The sequence below is a fragment of the Gallus gallus genome, chromosome 4 (assembly GCF_016699485.2).
Source record: "Gallus gallus isolate bGalGal1 chromosome 4, bGalGal1.mat.broiler.GRCg7b, whole genome shotgun sequence".
Taxonomy (NCBI): Eukaryota; Metazoa; Chordata; class Aves; order Galliformes; family Phasianidae; genus Gallus; species Gallus gallus.
The window spans coordinates 78,847,273-78,862,819 of record NC_052535.1 but is presented as its reverse complement, the minus strand read 5'-3'; the positions used below and the strand labels follow the sequence as shown (position 1 = coordinate 78,862,819).

At 35.4% G+C, this 15,547-nt stretch overlaps 2 protein-coding genes across 19 annotated transcripts in view; both read left to right on the top strand.

Annotated features, from left to right (window-relative positions):
- JAKMIP1 (janus kinase and microtubule interacting protein 1) overlaps positions 1-4,325 on the top strand; it is a 129,020-nt gene extending 124,695 nt beyond the window's left edge. For 14 of the 17 annotated variants that reach the window (XM_046940430.1, XM_040699190.2, XM_046940432.1 and 11 more), the window contains 3 exons: positions 861-926; positions 2,497-2,541; positions 3,838-4,325. In XM_046940430.1, the coding sequence (XP_046796386.1) occupies positions 861-926; positions 2,497-2,541; positions 3,838-3,870 (144 nt within the window). In that variant the 3' untranslated portion in view covers positions 3,871-4,325. Of the gene's footprint in view, positions 1-860; positions 927-2,465; positions 2,542-3,837 lie in introns of all 17 variants that reach the window. The other 3 variants (XM_040699201.2, XM_046940428.1, XM_046940426.1) reach the window with 1 other exon arrangement.
- A 550-nt stretch (positions 4,326-4,875) lies between these two features.
- C4H4ORF50 (chromosome 4 open reading frame, human C4orf50) overlaps positions 4,876-15,547 on the top strand; it is a 76,086-nt gene continuing 65,414 nt past the window's right edge. The window contains exons 1-5 of one of the 2 annotated variants that reach the window (XR_001466433.4): positions 4,876-5,972; positions 8,194-8,345; positions 9,272-9,410; positions 10,370-11,065; positions 14,829-14,943. Coding sequence is in view for 1 of the 2 variants with exons in the window: in XM_046940423.1 (XP_046796379.1) it covers positions 6,808-6,945; positions 8,194-8,345; positions 9,272-9,410; positions 10,370-11,065; positions 14,829-14,943 (1,240 nt within the window). In the remaining variant the exon portion in view is untranslated. Of the gene's footprint in view, positions 5,973-6,507; positions 6,946-8,193; positions 8,346-9,271; positions 9,411-10,369; positions 11,066-14,828; positions 14,944-15,547 lie in introns of those variants that run through there. The other variant, XM_046940423.1, reaches the window with a different exon arrangement.

Below are 15,547 nucleotides of genomic sequence, written 5' to 3'. Positions count from 1 at the left end.
CCTTCGTTCCCAGAAGCTGTTAGTAGGAGATCCCAGGTATCTACCTGTAAAAAGATATTATGAACTTTATAAAGTCTACAGGAAGTACAATATATTAAACATACTAATAAAATGCATCCTCTTAGTCTAGAAGTCCAGTAAATTTATTAGAAAAGAAAAAAAAGAAAAAAAGGGAACGTACAGAAAGGAAACAAGGGGGATAGAAATAAGGTGAGATTTGTGGACCCAACAACAATCCTATTTTGGGGGATGCTTTGAACAAAGAAGGTTCTTAAAATTAGGGAGAGCTGTAGTGGATACATTCTCTCTGATGCTGGTGGGAGAAGGGTCCTCATAATAAAGGGTTTGAATGTCAGAATGGCATCTTGGTGGTGAATTGAAAGTCTAAGCATGCTTAGTTTTTCTGGTATAGCATAAATACCTCAGAAGCATAGTCATGTTTTACAGGAAAGGAAAGCAGAGCATTAAAATGAAATGTAACAGTGTCATATACTGACTGCGTAGGTAAGTAAAAAAAAAACCTTCTGGCAGTTGCAGAGAAAATAATCTTGTTTTACTTCTTGGAATTTTGGTACTAACTGGACTTATCTCTGTATGTATCTTAAAAGTATGATTTATGAGTGGTGAGTTTAGACTTTGTGGTAGTAAACAAGATGATACGAAGATACAACTTGTTTAAAATTCAAAGGTTTCATGGAAATGTGGAACAATCCTGCCATCTGCATGTCTAATATAATTGAGCAGGAAGTGCTACATCAATGAAGGCTATTTATTCTCATTTTTAAGCTATTTAGCATATTTTTTATTTATATGTTTTCCAAAGTAGATACTATCCGATCTATTTCACTTTTTTGTTCCAGAGGATTCGTGAACTAGAAGATAAAATAGAACTTCAGAAAAGGCAACTCAAAGAAATTGAGGAAAAGGTAAATAAACACCAGGTTGTTAACAGTGATTTTCCCTCTCATACTGATTTTTCCCAGTGGTACTGGTTTTAATAGGATTTAACCTACTCTTGAGAGATCTATTTTAATACAAGAAAGATGAAATTTTAGTTCAAGTCCTTACTGCAATAAACAAACTTCTGTCCCTCATAAACTCATCATCATCTGCTGTTTGGGTTTTTCTGTCAAGCAGGGAAGTCATTCGACTAAAACTGGGAGGATTTTTTCTGTAACTTAGGTCAAATAACAGCATTATGATTTGTTTATTTGACAGAATATCTTTGCCCTGTTCTATGGGGTAATGCTTAGCAAACCTCACAAGTGTGAAAAAATAAATAAAATCTCTTAATGTAACTACTGCCAAAATGTAAACCATTACAGTTTGTAGCATAAATACTAGGTGAGACAATTTGTGGTAAACTGGAAAATAGCAGTTAGCATAATCTGTGCTGGCTCTTATATGCGATGGTTGGGGAAAAGTACTGGAAAATAAATACTATAATCACAGGGTGATCAGAAAGCCAGGAATGAGTCAAAATTGTTAATGTTTTCTCTCTTAATGTCACATTGTCAGGAGACCTCTCAAGGCTTCATCATTTTTTGATATCCTTCTACTCTTAGACGGGTGCAGGGTTTCCTTCTGTGTATATTACGTTTACACTTTTTTTTCTTGAGATGAAATGTCATTCAGAATTTGAGTGCCTGAAAGAAATCTGTGTTGTCAGAAAATCAATGAATGATACATTTGTACCTCATTGTTCTTTTGAAGGTTTAATATGTAAGTGAATGGAGAATGACACTTACATGACACTGACACTGAGCAGGATGACTTCCTGTGGAGGGAAATACTTTCTTTTGATGGAATGGCAGTTTTTATAATGGAGCCCACTTGCTGGTTGTAGCTATTGCCAGCACATTGCTTATAGTTACTTCATCATTAGTATGGCTTTTTATTTTCCCTCAAGAATTTATTCAATTTTTAAGTTTATGTAAAATGAGAAGATAAGAGTGGCAGTACTTTTAGCCTGTAGATTCTTCAGCAAACTGTCCTGCTTACAGAGGCTATTAGAACAATAACGTAAAATCTTTGTTTCATTCTACCTGCCAGTACATGAGGAACAAGTGCTGTTTAAATACACTGTGCTTTTCTCATAACTGAGTCTCTGGCCTTTAAGTTGTATATAGTTTTTACCCCTGTCAGTGTAAGTTTTCATACAGGAAATCTTTCAGGCATGTAATTATGAGTATGTACTAGACTAAATCACAGACCTAAGCCTAATTTTTCTGAATTTTACATAAACTACAAATGTTACTGTTTGCAAAAGCTGTTCTCAAATAATGAATTTTGCACCCTCTTACCACTTTTCAGAATCAGATTTGTATCCTGATCTTTCAGGTCAAATCAATTAATATTAATATAAATTAGCTGCTGTAAAACTATGTCATTGGATTTTCATATTACATATCTTACATCTTCTTTCTTTTCTTTTCTCCTCATTTTCTTTTGATCTTATTTTATAGTTTTTGTTCCTTTTTTTGTTTTTTTCACTAGCATTCATTCTGTGGCCTTGATGACACAACTGAGCCAAGACATGTGGTTGGTATTCTTTATGTTATTTTGTACTCAATTTTTAGCTCTTTTGCTAATGTTTTGAGAATCATCTTTGTAAGTCTTTGAAACCCTGGGAAATCATTTATTGGTTTTGCTTGCACAAACCAGTAGAGTACCCTGTAAGATCCAAATTGATGCCTTCCATTACCTTCCTAGCTTTCTGCAGAAAATCATTTGTATTTGATTTTGAACTCTAAGATACTGAATGTCTAAACTGCAGTGGGTACTTCTCAATTCTGTAGAGCAGGTACATTTTAGTCTTGGAGTTCAACTATTACTGTAAGATCTTGTCTCCTGTCCTGCAGAATGGACAGCTGGTGAAGTGTTTGGTTTTCAGTTTTGTTTCATAAAAGTCCTGTAAACATGCAAAAAAGAGATTCATTTTACTTTCTTAAAATCATTGAAGCCACAAAGTAAATTAGGAAGAAATAACTTGATTTTCTATTATGAGGTGATGTGAAGAAGTATGACTGACCTTCTTTGTGCTCATGAGCACAGTAAGGATGAGACTAAGAAATTTGTCTTTCTTTAGACATAACTGTAATTCCCACTGCCCCTTTCACAGTGCAAAGGACAGAGTGAATTTCCTTAGCTGTAGAAGCACTACAGCTACAGTGGCTTACCTTTCACACAGAACAAAAAAGAAGAATAAAATAATTCCTACTCATCTTCCATGGAGCAATGTAAGTTTCAAGCTCCTTTTCAGTGAGGATGGTAACTTCACAGCCTCAGTGGCAGAGGATTAAGATGTGGTTTAAAACCACTGATTTTTTTTAACTGATAATTGTCCCATGCTTTTACTTTTATAATTTTTCAAATCTTCTACTTCTATGTAATCTGTTCTGAATTATGTTTCGGGAAACTACTTGTAAGAAGAGATTGTTGTCAATGGACCCATTTACAATGGCTGTGCAGTCATAAAACCACTCCAGATTTCTAGGGGCTCACAGCATATCAAAGATGTAGTGTGGAGGACAATTTTCTTTAATTTGTTTTGCCACCAGTGAATCTACCCCTGAATAATGTAACACAGCAAAGCCCATTTTAAGAAACCAAACTATGGTTTCTTGTTGGTGAGACTCTTAAGCATTCTTCCTTATTGCTAGTCAGACTAGTTGGTTTGCTAATGGTAGTTTTGTTCTTGTTATTTTGAAGCTAACATTAAACTTTTAGGAAGACTTTTTGATTTGGCGAATGCCAACGTTTATTACAAAGTTAATTTTGTCTATCTGAAGCTGAGAATACATTTTTTTAAATCTTTTTTTTTCTTTTATTATACAGGTTATTAAAAGAACCTACGGAGTGAATAGCTGAATCCACATGCAAAAATATAGAAAATATTTACTGAGCAGCTTTAAATTGGTGCATTTTTTTCATAAAAGTGTTTGCATAATACTTGAAGCTGCAAAATATTTGAACTTAAAATTACAGATTTTTTAAATCTATAGCTTCAAGCTGGAATGATTTGATAATCAAATAGGGACCAGCACATCACACACAGAAAAAAGTATAAAGAGAATTTACACTCACACACCAATCAAACACTGGAAAAAAAAACAAGTGCAATTACTGGATGCTATGTGAACTGTTCTCTACCAAATAGTTTTCTTACAGTACTGAGATCTTTGTCTCCATACTGCATGCTTTCAACAAATGTCGTTTGCATTTCACACAGGTAACACAAAATCTCCTTTTTAGTATCCATATAAAAAAGATAAGTGTTTGACAATAAATTCTCTGTAGTAAATATCTGACAGGTAAAAAAAAAAGAAAAGAAAAAAGCAAAAAAAAAAAAAAAAGAGAGAGAAAATAAAAAAACAAAAACTCTTCTGAGTTGAAAACAAAGAGAGATTTAAAGCCCCACAGTGACAAAATTCATATTAAATTCTTAAGTTGGAAATTCACAAGTGGAGAAGATGTAGAGTATGGAGGATGTTAGATTGAACTAGGAGATTTTTGAAGTGGGTAAGAGCTGCATGGTAGAAGTGAGTTTTTGAATGTTCCTGGAAAATTAAGGCAATAATTTGTGAAGATAGCTCTGGGAGAATGGAAGATCATGAGATGGACCGAGAGGTCAGAAAAGCAGAACAACTGGTGTGCTATCCTCAGTTATCTCTTCAGGAAGAAAGAAAGACTTGAAGATATGGGTGTGTAGATGAATGTGATAAGCAGATAAGCATTTGTAAAGAAATATCTGGGAAAATTTTATCCTCATAAAATAGTGACCAGGAAGTAAAAATGGCACAATTGCAGCCAACAGAGTTGGATATACACAGTCACAGACATTAACCACTTGAACTGCAAGAAGAAGCTTCTTGTGAAGCACAGATTGAAAAAATTAAAGTTGAAAACAGTTGTTTAAGATGGAGAACATAAAAATTCAAGAAGGTTAGGTTTTTCTTTGAAGGAGAGAAAAAAAATTTGCTCTTTCAGGGCTGGAAAGACATTGTGAAGATATAGGTAATTTTGATTATTCTGGAATGTAGAGGCAAGTTGACAATATTATTAAAAGCACAATACTTAAAGACAACTTTCTCCTTAGAATTTTATGGCAAATCTCTGTGTTAAAAAGGGCTGTGTAGGAAACAACAGAGACAGGTCTGCTCCCATGGACATGATGAACTCAAACACAAAAGTAGAGTTGAATAAGGTGGTTATGGTAATATATTGGATAAAGTGAAAGTTATAATTGAAAAAAAATAAGGCAAGCAACAATCAAGGCAACACAAAGCTGAAGAACAGATTTATCATAACAATTGAATATCTCCCTTTTGGAGGAGCAGGAAGCAGCTTCAGAAGAAGCCAGCTCTCTCAAATATTTTAGGTTCTGAAGTAAGATCAGAGATGAAAAATCACCAGCCAAGATCATCTATCTGCTGAAAACGCTGGAGCACTCGACAACATTATTTCAGTCAGATGTCACAAACTGGGGATCATTTGAGTGTCTGAATAACCCTGTTTCCTGACACAAAGCACAACTAAAGTTAGAAACTTTAGAGTTTTTTTAGAGAAAGAATTTGTTGCTTACAGTATTTGTTCAAAAAGGAACAAGCATTCACAGAATGTGTTTTCAAATAGAGACTTTTCATGTTTTATTTGAAACTTTTTGCCACTGTCATGACAGAATGTGGAAAAATGAGGTCTTTACTGCAAAAGGAAAAGTTTTGTCTTTAGTCTGAAGAGAGACCATAACAGTGGTAATCAAAGCTTTGGATAACCAAATCAGAAACTGATGATATGACAGAAACTGGGAAGAGATTGGATTGACTTGGGGAAGAAGCACTCTTCTACCAGACATAGCTTTGCTCCTCAGTTCTTTGGAAATTAAACTGGAAGCCAAGTGATCACCCAACACATGACTGCAACATTAAGTGCTCTGCAAAGGCAGGAGATGGTCTTGTTACAAAGCAGAAAAGGTATGATCAGTTTTATTATCTTTTATGTGTTTTATTGCATTGTAATTCATGTGACAGTTTCCTAAAACAAACAAACAAAAAAACCTGTGTGATTTGAGTGAAATTTTCCATATGTCATTACAATGTTTTTATCCTATCTTGAAATAACAAGTTTGTACTTCTGGAAAACTGAGTGTATCATTTCAGTCTTACTATCCATTGCATGTTGTTATCACATGTAAAACACAGAAGAGGCTTAAGGTGCTCAGGCCATGAAGGATGCTGCACCTGATTTTTACTTTCCGTGACACAGATTTTAAGTCATCTCTCCCAGATGTATGAGCAAAGAGGGAAACAATGAGTTACTGATTTCTGAGATCAGTAGTAACAAATTTTTTGGTTTTATGCTGCAGTACTAAGTACTTTACAGGACAAAGCATAAGAAATGTAGAGGCCTCCTAGATCATGAAGACATAAATCAACTTTAGGAATTATTGTATTAACTTTCATTGTATTCATTTTAGTGAATAAAAGTCCATTTAAGAGTAACAAAATATAATGCGAGTAGAAACAAAATATAATGCGAGTCTATACATTTATATCAAGTGTGAGTTTAATCCCTGCCTGATCTTTCTCTCATATTTTATCTGGTGGCTGCTTTCTGCAAAATGTATGTCTGAGAAATTTTCTTTCTACAGGTCATGAGTTGGATACTAGGCTGGGGCACAGCTGAAAATCGTATTAATTTGTCTTCTGATGTAAACTGTTAACAAGCAGACCAATTGTGTCCATAATTACTTTAGATTTCTTTTGTAGTAGTACACAGGGTTGCCCACTGTAGGAGAGCAAGATATTTATGCACATCACACATAATATATACAGAGCAATCGTTAGAGTTTCAAGGAGCTCAAAGCAAAGATACCGTTCCATTTGCCAGGAAAAAAACATGCTTATATTTACAGATCCCATGGTCTCTGAGGAGAGACTTGGGATGGTAAGTCTAGAGATCATTGTCTGTGTGTATTTACACTTTATTTGCCTTTCCATACTTCTAGCTTTTAAGTATCACAGTTTCTTGAAGGACTGGGGAGTGGCAGATTCTTTTCAGGTCTGGGTCTTTATGTAGCTGACTTAAAACCAAAGAGTTATACAGTTTTCTGTTTAGTTTCTGTAGAGTTTCTGTAATTCACTATATATGTGGATAGCTCACATGAAAGCGTGGACAGAAAAAAAGCTGTTTATTCTTTTTGCACCAATTTGGTGCTATTTTCTTCTCTTCAGTGGCAAAAATAAACGTTACTTTCCCTTTTTTTTCTTGGTTCAGCATTTGTTTGAAATAAAACAAAACAAAAACCACAAAATATGAAAGCAAACAATAAAACACACACAAAAAAACAATTAAATTAAATAATTAATAAATGAAATTAAATTAATTATTAAATAAAAATTAATTATATAAAATAATTATTAATTAATTATTAAATTAATAAATTAAATTAAAAATAAATAATTAATAAAAATTAATTATTTATTTGAGAAGTCCAAATGCCAGTAGCTGTCTTACTATTACAGGCCCAATTTCAAATCAGTAAGAATTGGTTCACAAAAAGAAAGCTGTAACATTTCTCAGGTATCCATTATAGGATTATTCTTTACTGAAAACAGTTTGTGTAAATGAAGGTGAACTTCTAAATGTTCCTCAGTCCACGCTGCTGAAGGAGGTAAAGGAAAGGAAATAAACAGACTTTGAAAGCTCAAGTTTGAAAGTTCCTTTTAGGCATTCATCTTTCGTCTTAAAATAATAAAAATATCACAGATTTTTCAAAAAAATATCCTTTTTGATATACGTAATCCATGTTATCAGCTCTATTTAGTAGAAAACAATCCCCATTTCAAAAGTTTGATACCTAATGCCTTCATGAATTAATGTAATCGTACCTTTTACAAAGATCTGCAACTCCTTTCATACATGCTGAATTACTTTGAGGCTAGTGAAATGAGACTCTCTTATAAATAATATATGTTTTCAGAACTGAAGACTGTTAATTTGATCTTTAGAGAGGCTTAGCCTCTTATTGCATACTCAGACTGGAGTACACTGAGACCCCAAATGATTATTTTTATCACAGATCCTTCATCTGCTAGAGAACAAGATTTTTGTTACTGTTTTAAAATGCTCAGTGACGAAGGATTTGATGTTTTGAATTTTAATGTTAATATTGATACTTCTTGGATTTTCCAGGGTTTAGAAGATGCAAGCATACCTGATGAGCAAGAAAGCAGTGCTGGACAAGAGAATTTGACCCTCAGAATAAAAGAGCTGGAGAAATTGGAGCAAAAACTGAAACACGCTTTAGAGGACTACATGGAGTCAGACTCTGTGCTAAGAAATAGGTAAATAAAACTTTTTTATTTTTTTGCATGTAGAGGATGTCAAGAAATACATGCAAAACTAGCAAATAAGCTCTAAGAATCTTTAGAATGGCTAATAAAATGAGTTTATATATGTTTTGTGTAGCTTTCAGAATAGAAGAACTATTCAAATTTTTGTTTTTACTACTTAAATTAGTTTTGCAGCATGACGTAGACTCTGTAACCAGACAGCTTTCTCAGGATACTTCATCCTTAAATATTCATAAGGTTTAAATTCTGCTTGCTGATTATATCACTTTTCTTTTAAGAAGTTTTAAGAGTTAATTTTGGAGCAGAAAGATGCACTTGTATTTAAATTAAATGTTTTGTGCTGTATAAAAAATTATAGTTTCTGAAAGGTGCGGGTAGCTTAGTATGCTAATGCTAATCATTGCTGTAGCTAAATAAGCATTAATTACGTAGTTGACTAGAATGAGATCAAGTTTTTGGTGCCTCGCAATTGCACTATTCTTAACAAAGCTGGAGAATTAAATGGATAATAAAATCTAAATTTCCTAACCGTGAGTCTAGAAAACCCGGTGATTGGATAGGAGTGGAGACCAGAGTTGTGGTCATCTTTATGGTAAGTTTTTACTTTGCATAACACAGAAAACTTCAGTCAACATTATCTCGGTAAATGTGATTATTTATGGTTTTCATACATAGTGTGCAGAGAGAGAATGAACATCAGCATTGTCTTTAACATCTTTGACAGTCTCTAGTGAAACTTGCAAACCCCAGTAGAGTATTTTTGATGATGTTTATTTGTAGTAATCAAATAAGTGTTGCTATCTTATTGCTGAGAGAAAAATGAGAAAAGAAAAATAAATTGATGTATTGCTGATGACAATTTATCCATCTGGACTATACCACTTACTCAGCAAAGATCTTAATTCCCAATATAACAGGATGAAAGAGCTGGAGCTGTCACACAAAACACTTCTTGTGATGATTGATCAACTAAACATGAAGGTGCACCATTTTGAAAATGCAAACGTGCGTGTTAAAGGGAAACTGCGAGAAGTTTGGGAGGAGCTGCTGACCTTGGTAAGGAGGATATTGTTTCAAATGACCTAGTTTAAGTTCTCTTTAAGGTAGTAGTTTATAAGTCAATCTCCTCTCCAGTGACCTGTCTGTTTTTAGGCAATATATCATCTCAGGCTTTCATTTTTATTTTTATTTTTAGTAAAGCTAGAGGAATCAGAAGAACTATTTTCTCTCTGCGCCTCACTTTCTACTTTTCTTCTGGCCCCACATAAAATCATTTTTTTCATTCCCCACCATACATTATACAGCAGAACAACACAACCATGACAGCCTGTTTTCTGTACAAAATACAGCTGCTCAGCTGCAGGGAACACAGCAATGTCTCAATGCCTCAGTCTTGCTTAAATGTTGCCGTAAAGACAATGTGATACTGGTGGCTCTATACAAGGGCAGCATGTGAATCATGAAAGCGTTCTCTGCCTTCCACTGACCTCTTTCACCTCTGTGTGTCTCCGTGTTCAAGCACAGTTTGATGCGAACTAAAGTACTAAAGACTTTCTGAAACTGATTCAAAAGGCATCTGTTCCTTTCTTCTTATACCATGGGCTCATAAAAGGAGCTGACAGATGACAGGTATGGGGAAGGGCAAAGGGCAAAAACTTGGTCTCTTATAAAAGTATGTGTTCTCTTTTATTCAATAGAACCATGGCTTCTCTGTCTGTAACATCTCAGTGCCATGCCAATATCAGTGTACAGGATATGTTACTGTATTGTTCAGAGCTAGTTGTATGCATTTCAGTTCAAAGTTTCTTTTGATTTAATAGTTCTTGTAGAACATGCAAAAGAAAGTGGGTAGTTTTTAGTTTGACATGTTTTTCCTTTTGTTTTTTTCCTAGTTCCTATATTTCCCCTGAGTTTTTGGGGGAGAAAAGGGTAGAATTATTGCAAAATTAAGAGAAACAGTAAGAGAAAATTAGATTTGATATGAAGTTGTTAACTGCAAATCACCAAAATTTTAGGTTGAAAACCAAGAGAAGTCAGAGAAGAAACAAAAGGAGAGATTACATTGGCTTCAGAAGCAGCTGAAGACAAAAGAAAATGAACTAAAAAGCCAATCTGAGTATTTTGAGCACTACAAACAGAGGCAGAAGCAACAGACAGCTGTGCTGAAAAAAAGGGAATGTTACCTTCGAGGTGAGGTGTTTAGACTGGAAAAGCAAGTGCTAGATCTCAGTGACCATATTGCTCTTTTGACATCTGAGTTAGGAGAGGGAATGGCACAGTGTCTCCATAAGAAGCTGGAATCAGCATCCAAAAGCATGCAGAGCTATAAACTTTCTAATATGCAACTCACGGAATTGAAAAACTCCATTGGAAATGTGGAGCATGACATGAAAAGCCACTTTGAGTCATTTCAGAAAAACCTGAAGTTCTTAAGGGATAAAGAGGAAGACAACAGAAGAGAAAGAGCAGACCTGCTGACTCAGCTCCAGTGCTCCCAGGACGCTGAAGACTTTCTTAGGAGAAAATTAGAAGAAGCTTGTCATCATGTTTACAGTCTGAAACTATCTGAAATCAAACTACAGGAACAAGTGAACAAACTTTTGGATGAAAACAAGGATTTAAAATATCAAGCTAGAGTGAGGTTAAAAAAGAAAGAAGAAAAGAACTCACAGCTTACAAGGCCAGAAAGTACAGACAACAGTCCTGACCTGGTAAGTAAAAGTAAAGCAAAGTACAATAAAGTTTTATCTTTATATCACCCCAGATTACACTTTTCATTAGGTATGCAGCGGAGATGTAACCTTGAGGCTTTTTCCTTCCTATGTTTGTTTCCTTTATTTCTGTTGATGTATTGAAAGTTCAGTGTCTAAATCACACCAACTGGAATCAGCAGCTGGAGTTTCAATGCATCACTGCTTTTATTAGGTGATTGAAGGCACTTCGCAAACCTTATTTCCTTAAGTTTTCAAGTGATGTGCCCAAGGCCAAAGGTCTTTCTTGGCACCAAAAGTAGAACCCAGAAGAACTTCTAAGACATCTGTTTCATGGACAGCATCCAGATGATGAGTGCATGGTTGGGTGAGTATTCACATCTTATTCATGCCCGGATGCTGAAGGAAAAAAGCACAGCTGAGAAAAAAATCTTGCTCATGAGATTTTCTGGATAATGGAGCAAAAGGGAAGATAGATACTATATTCAAGTCTGTGAGTTGAGATATTCAGTGGTTTGCAGTTCCCCAGCATTGTGATGTGCTCTGGATACATTGAATAGGATTTATTTGCTTCAAGCAGTTCATTCCAGCACTGCCTGGGAAAGCGCTACATATGCTGTAATATGACATTCAGCTTCTGCCAATTCATTTTGCTGACAAAGAATAGTTTCATGGAGAGGACACAAACAAGGTTTTATTATTTATGCACTGAGATAGACACTGGGTATTTTTATTCTGAGGACTTGTTAAATAAAATGAAATCAGTTCAGCCTCATGCTCAGCTACCCATTTAGATTGTGGCCAGCTACTCCTAGAACTCTCCTGATATTATGTGCAGTTAACTGAGAGGTAATGAACACAAACAAAACCTCTTCAGTATAGGAGAACAAACATACTGTGAGTACTTTCAGGACTGGGAGAAGGTAGAGAGGACCGTTTGTCTATAAAATTTAAAAGAACTCAAGATGAAGTTTTTAACCTAGTACTTGAATGCATCTTTACAGACATAGTGATTTGGTACCATTTCTACTCTTTAATCCCAGGTAAGTGAGAGAAAGGATGTTAAGATCCTTCTGCAGGAACTGGCAATATGTGTGACTTCTGTGGATAGCTTAGAAGCTATGTTGCCAGTTTTCTCCTTAGTTGCCCTGGGTTGGCAGAAGGACTTCGAGGTGTACTTATTTTTATAAGACTGAACCATTGCTACAGGTGCTTTACCCTAGTGAGTTCACTTTTTCTTAAGTATGAAGGTTCAAAAATGTCCCTAGCTTAAGATATACATAGAAGGAGTTGCCCTGAGTTGTACACAGGTACCACAACCAAGTGCACTGTGAGGGAACTGCCCAGCTAAAACCAGGGGGGATGGTGGCTTTTAGAGCCAGAGAATAAGTAGTGAAGACTTACTTCCAAATATCTGAGAAAGGGAAAAAGTTAATATTGAGTTGAAGGTATGAGAGCAAGATGACCAATTGCCTGAGACTAATGCAGGACGTCTTCAAGAAACAGGGCCGTGTCTCTTTCATTCCATTCTGTACTATGGTGAAAAGGTTTTTTTCTTCACCAAGTTTTCTAACCATTTCTTTTCCAACTATTAATGTATGGCTGTGTTGTCTTAGGAATTTACTGAGTTAGGCAGTCTACGGTATTAGCAAACATGCCAAAGTATATGTTAAGCCAATGTATTTTGTTCTGATGCACAGTAGGTTGTGTTCCATGTTGTGTTACAGAGCATCAGCAGCATCAAACCTTGTGCACTGCTAGTTGTATTTTACTTCACTTTCAGTACTGCTGCAGATTCACCTGGATTTTTCCAGTAGAAAATTCTGCCTTCAAATAGTCGGGAAAAACAATTCAATTTCTATTCTGAAAGGAGGAGGGAGACCTCTGGTGTTGTACTGTAAAATTGAAGAAGGTTTTTTTTCCCTTAGACTCATATTTTAGTTGCAGTTAATAAAATTTCCTAATCTCATTACACTGGTCTTGTAGTATTCAAGCCAAAATAGATACATTAAAAAAAGAAATCCTATTTAAGCTCATCATACTCCATCAAAAGCTTTAAAAATGAGGAGTTATATGCATAACAAGAAAAAGTTTTGTGCTGTTACTTTTCTGGAATGTTTCTGATACACCATTTTTCACTGAGAGAGTGAGTGAGATCATATGCCCATTCTGCAGACAGGAAAAATGTAATTTGTGAAGACAGGCTTATCAGGCCCATATGAAATGCTAAAGATCTGAGATTCCTCAGTAAATATTGTACCAAATGACAAGCTCATCAACAGTACTGGAAAACTATCCCCTGATCATTAATGTATATTAATACAGTATTATTTAACTCAATTGGGTGTTTTGTTGTGGTACCATGGAAGTGAACTGAATCTCATGGGGGAGTATAGTCACATAAATCTCATAAGAAAATTAAATTTCCAGAATCTTGTCCGCAGTGTTCCAACTGCAGCTTATGCCTGAATGAAAAATGCACAAAAAAAGTAGCTAGTACCATGTATGGATGTCTTTATTTTTCAGATGACTTCTAGGTGTGCACATTAGGGGTCTATTCAAGATCTCAGTGAAGGAAAGTTTAAGAAACACCAAGAAACACACTGGTTTACAACTCTCAGATGAGAGCCAAAGGTTTGATTTCATGCTGTGGTGTTCCTGGCATTCAAGGATTGTATCTTTTCCATCATTTAATATAACAATCTTCTGCCAGAATCCCCATATTAGTAAAGAAAATACATCTGGGAGGAAATATAGGCAAACTTGCATGAAGAGAATGAGTGTGTTCCAAGGAATTAATGTTAGCTTCATTATCACTGAGAAAAAGGTGGAAGAAATCTGGAATTATTGTGGTTTTCACACAAATCATGCCACCCAGACAAGATATAATAGGGCACAATAATGCAGGATATGGCTTGGATTGAAATCAAAATTATGCTCACTGGTTATTGAGAGGAAAACCAAGTGGCATTCGCAGACTCATTTTGAAGTTGCTGCTTTTTCCATCTGCCTGGAATTATAAATCTGCAGCTCAGTCCTGATCTGCTGAGGTTTTTTTCAGCTGGCATTTGATGCAGAACACTGCGGGAAGACAAAAATGACTCTGTTGTCTTGGTTTCTGTTCTGTTGCTGCTTTGGCTACAGCCTCAATTATGTTTTTTGTTGAGGAAATCAAACCTGATTATTCACTAAAAATAAACATGGCACATGTGAAACAGATCTGCAGTGTATCAGACATTAAGGGTATCTGCTTTGCACCAGAAATTGTCCTAGCATCCAAATTCAGTCAGATACTGAAGGTAGATTTTGAGAAGAGAATCTGAATTTTATAGTTAAATTACTGGCTGAGGACAATTTTTTTTTTCCAAACAGCTATTCTACCTTTTCTAAAGAGCTATTCCAATATAGAAACATTTATCTTCGTAGCCTGCACAGTGCTGGGCATAGAACTGTTAGTCTCTTTCCCTTTGTTAATGGACAACATATCAATTAGACTCTGCCTCGCTAGTGTTCTGTGCTCCAACATATTGTGCATACTCATTACTCAGGGAAATGTGAGGGTAAAGTCTAACAAGCACGATATTTACAGGAAAATGATGGAATGAGAAAAGTATATAAACTAGCAGCAATTATGATGAAATATATGGTCAATTGAATGTTAATAGAAAATAGCAAAGGAAAGTTGTGTGCCTGTGTGCCTTCATGTTAGGAACGGTGTATTTATAATCCACTTTTTATTTTCTTTCCCCCCTTTTCCATCAAGAACAGAGACCTACACCAACAAGATGTTCAAAACCAGAAAAGGGGAGCAATCTCAGATCAATGGAGAAACACTGCTGCTAAAACTCCAGTTGTGCTGCTGCATGCCCTGGAGTATGGTATGAAAATGAGCTGCAATTTTTTATTTCATTTCTGTGCAGCAGAAGTGAAGATTGCTTCTTTCATGTGGTGTGCTTGACTTAGAAGGTAAAACAGCTCCAAAAACCTACCCATCTGGAAATAGTGTCTTGAGAATGTGGAAGAATAAGTATTCACTTGTATGACATGAGGATTTAGATGTGAGCTTTCTCAACAAATCCTGCAGCTGCCAAGAGGCTGAGGAGTTAGGCGATACTTCTCAAGTTTAGACTGAAGTACAGTGTTTGGGAACACTGTGCAGCTGTCAGATTTATTTTTTAGACTAAACACTACATGAAAGCTCTGACCTTGGCAAATTGTATCTGATATTTGATTTTCCAACTAAAATTAATGTGAACTTTATGACGAATTTCAGTTTATGCAAATACAGACCTACACCAAATATTTCAGCCCTTAGGTTTAACCTTTATATTTAACACATAAGTTGTCCTCTACTCAAGGTAATGAGATGTTTATTTCATTTTTAAAGGCTTTAAGAACTGAAGGGGGAGGGGGGAGATTGCTCCTAATATAGCTTAATTTAGAGCTTAATACTTGTATTTTCTCATGAAATATGTTTTCTTG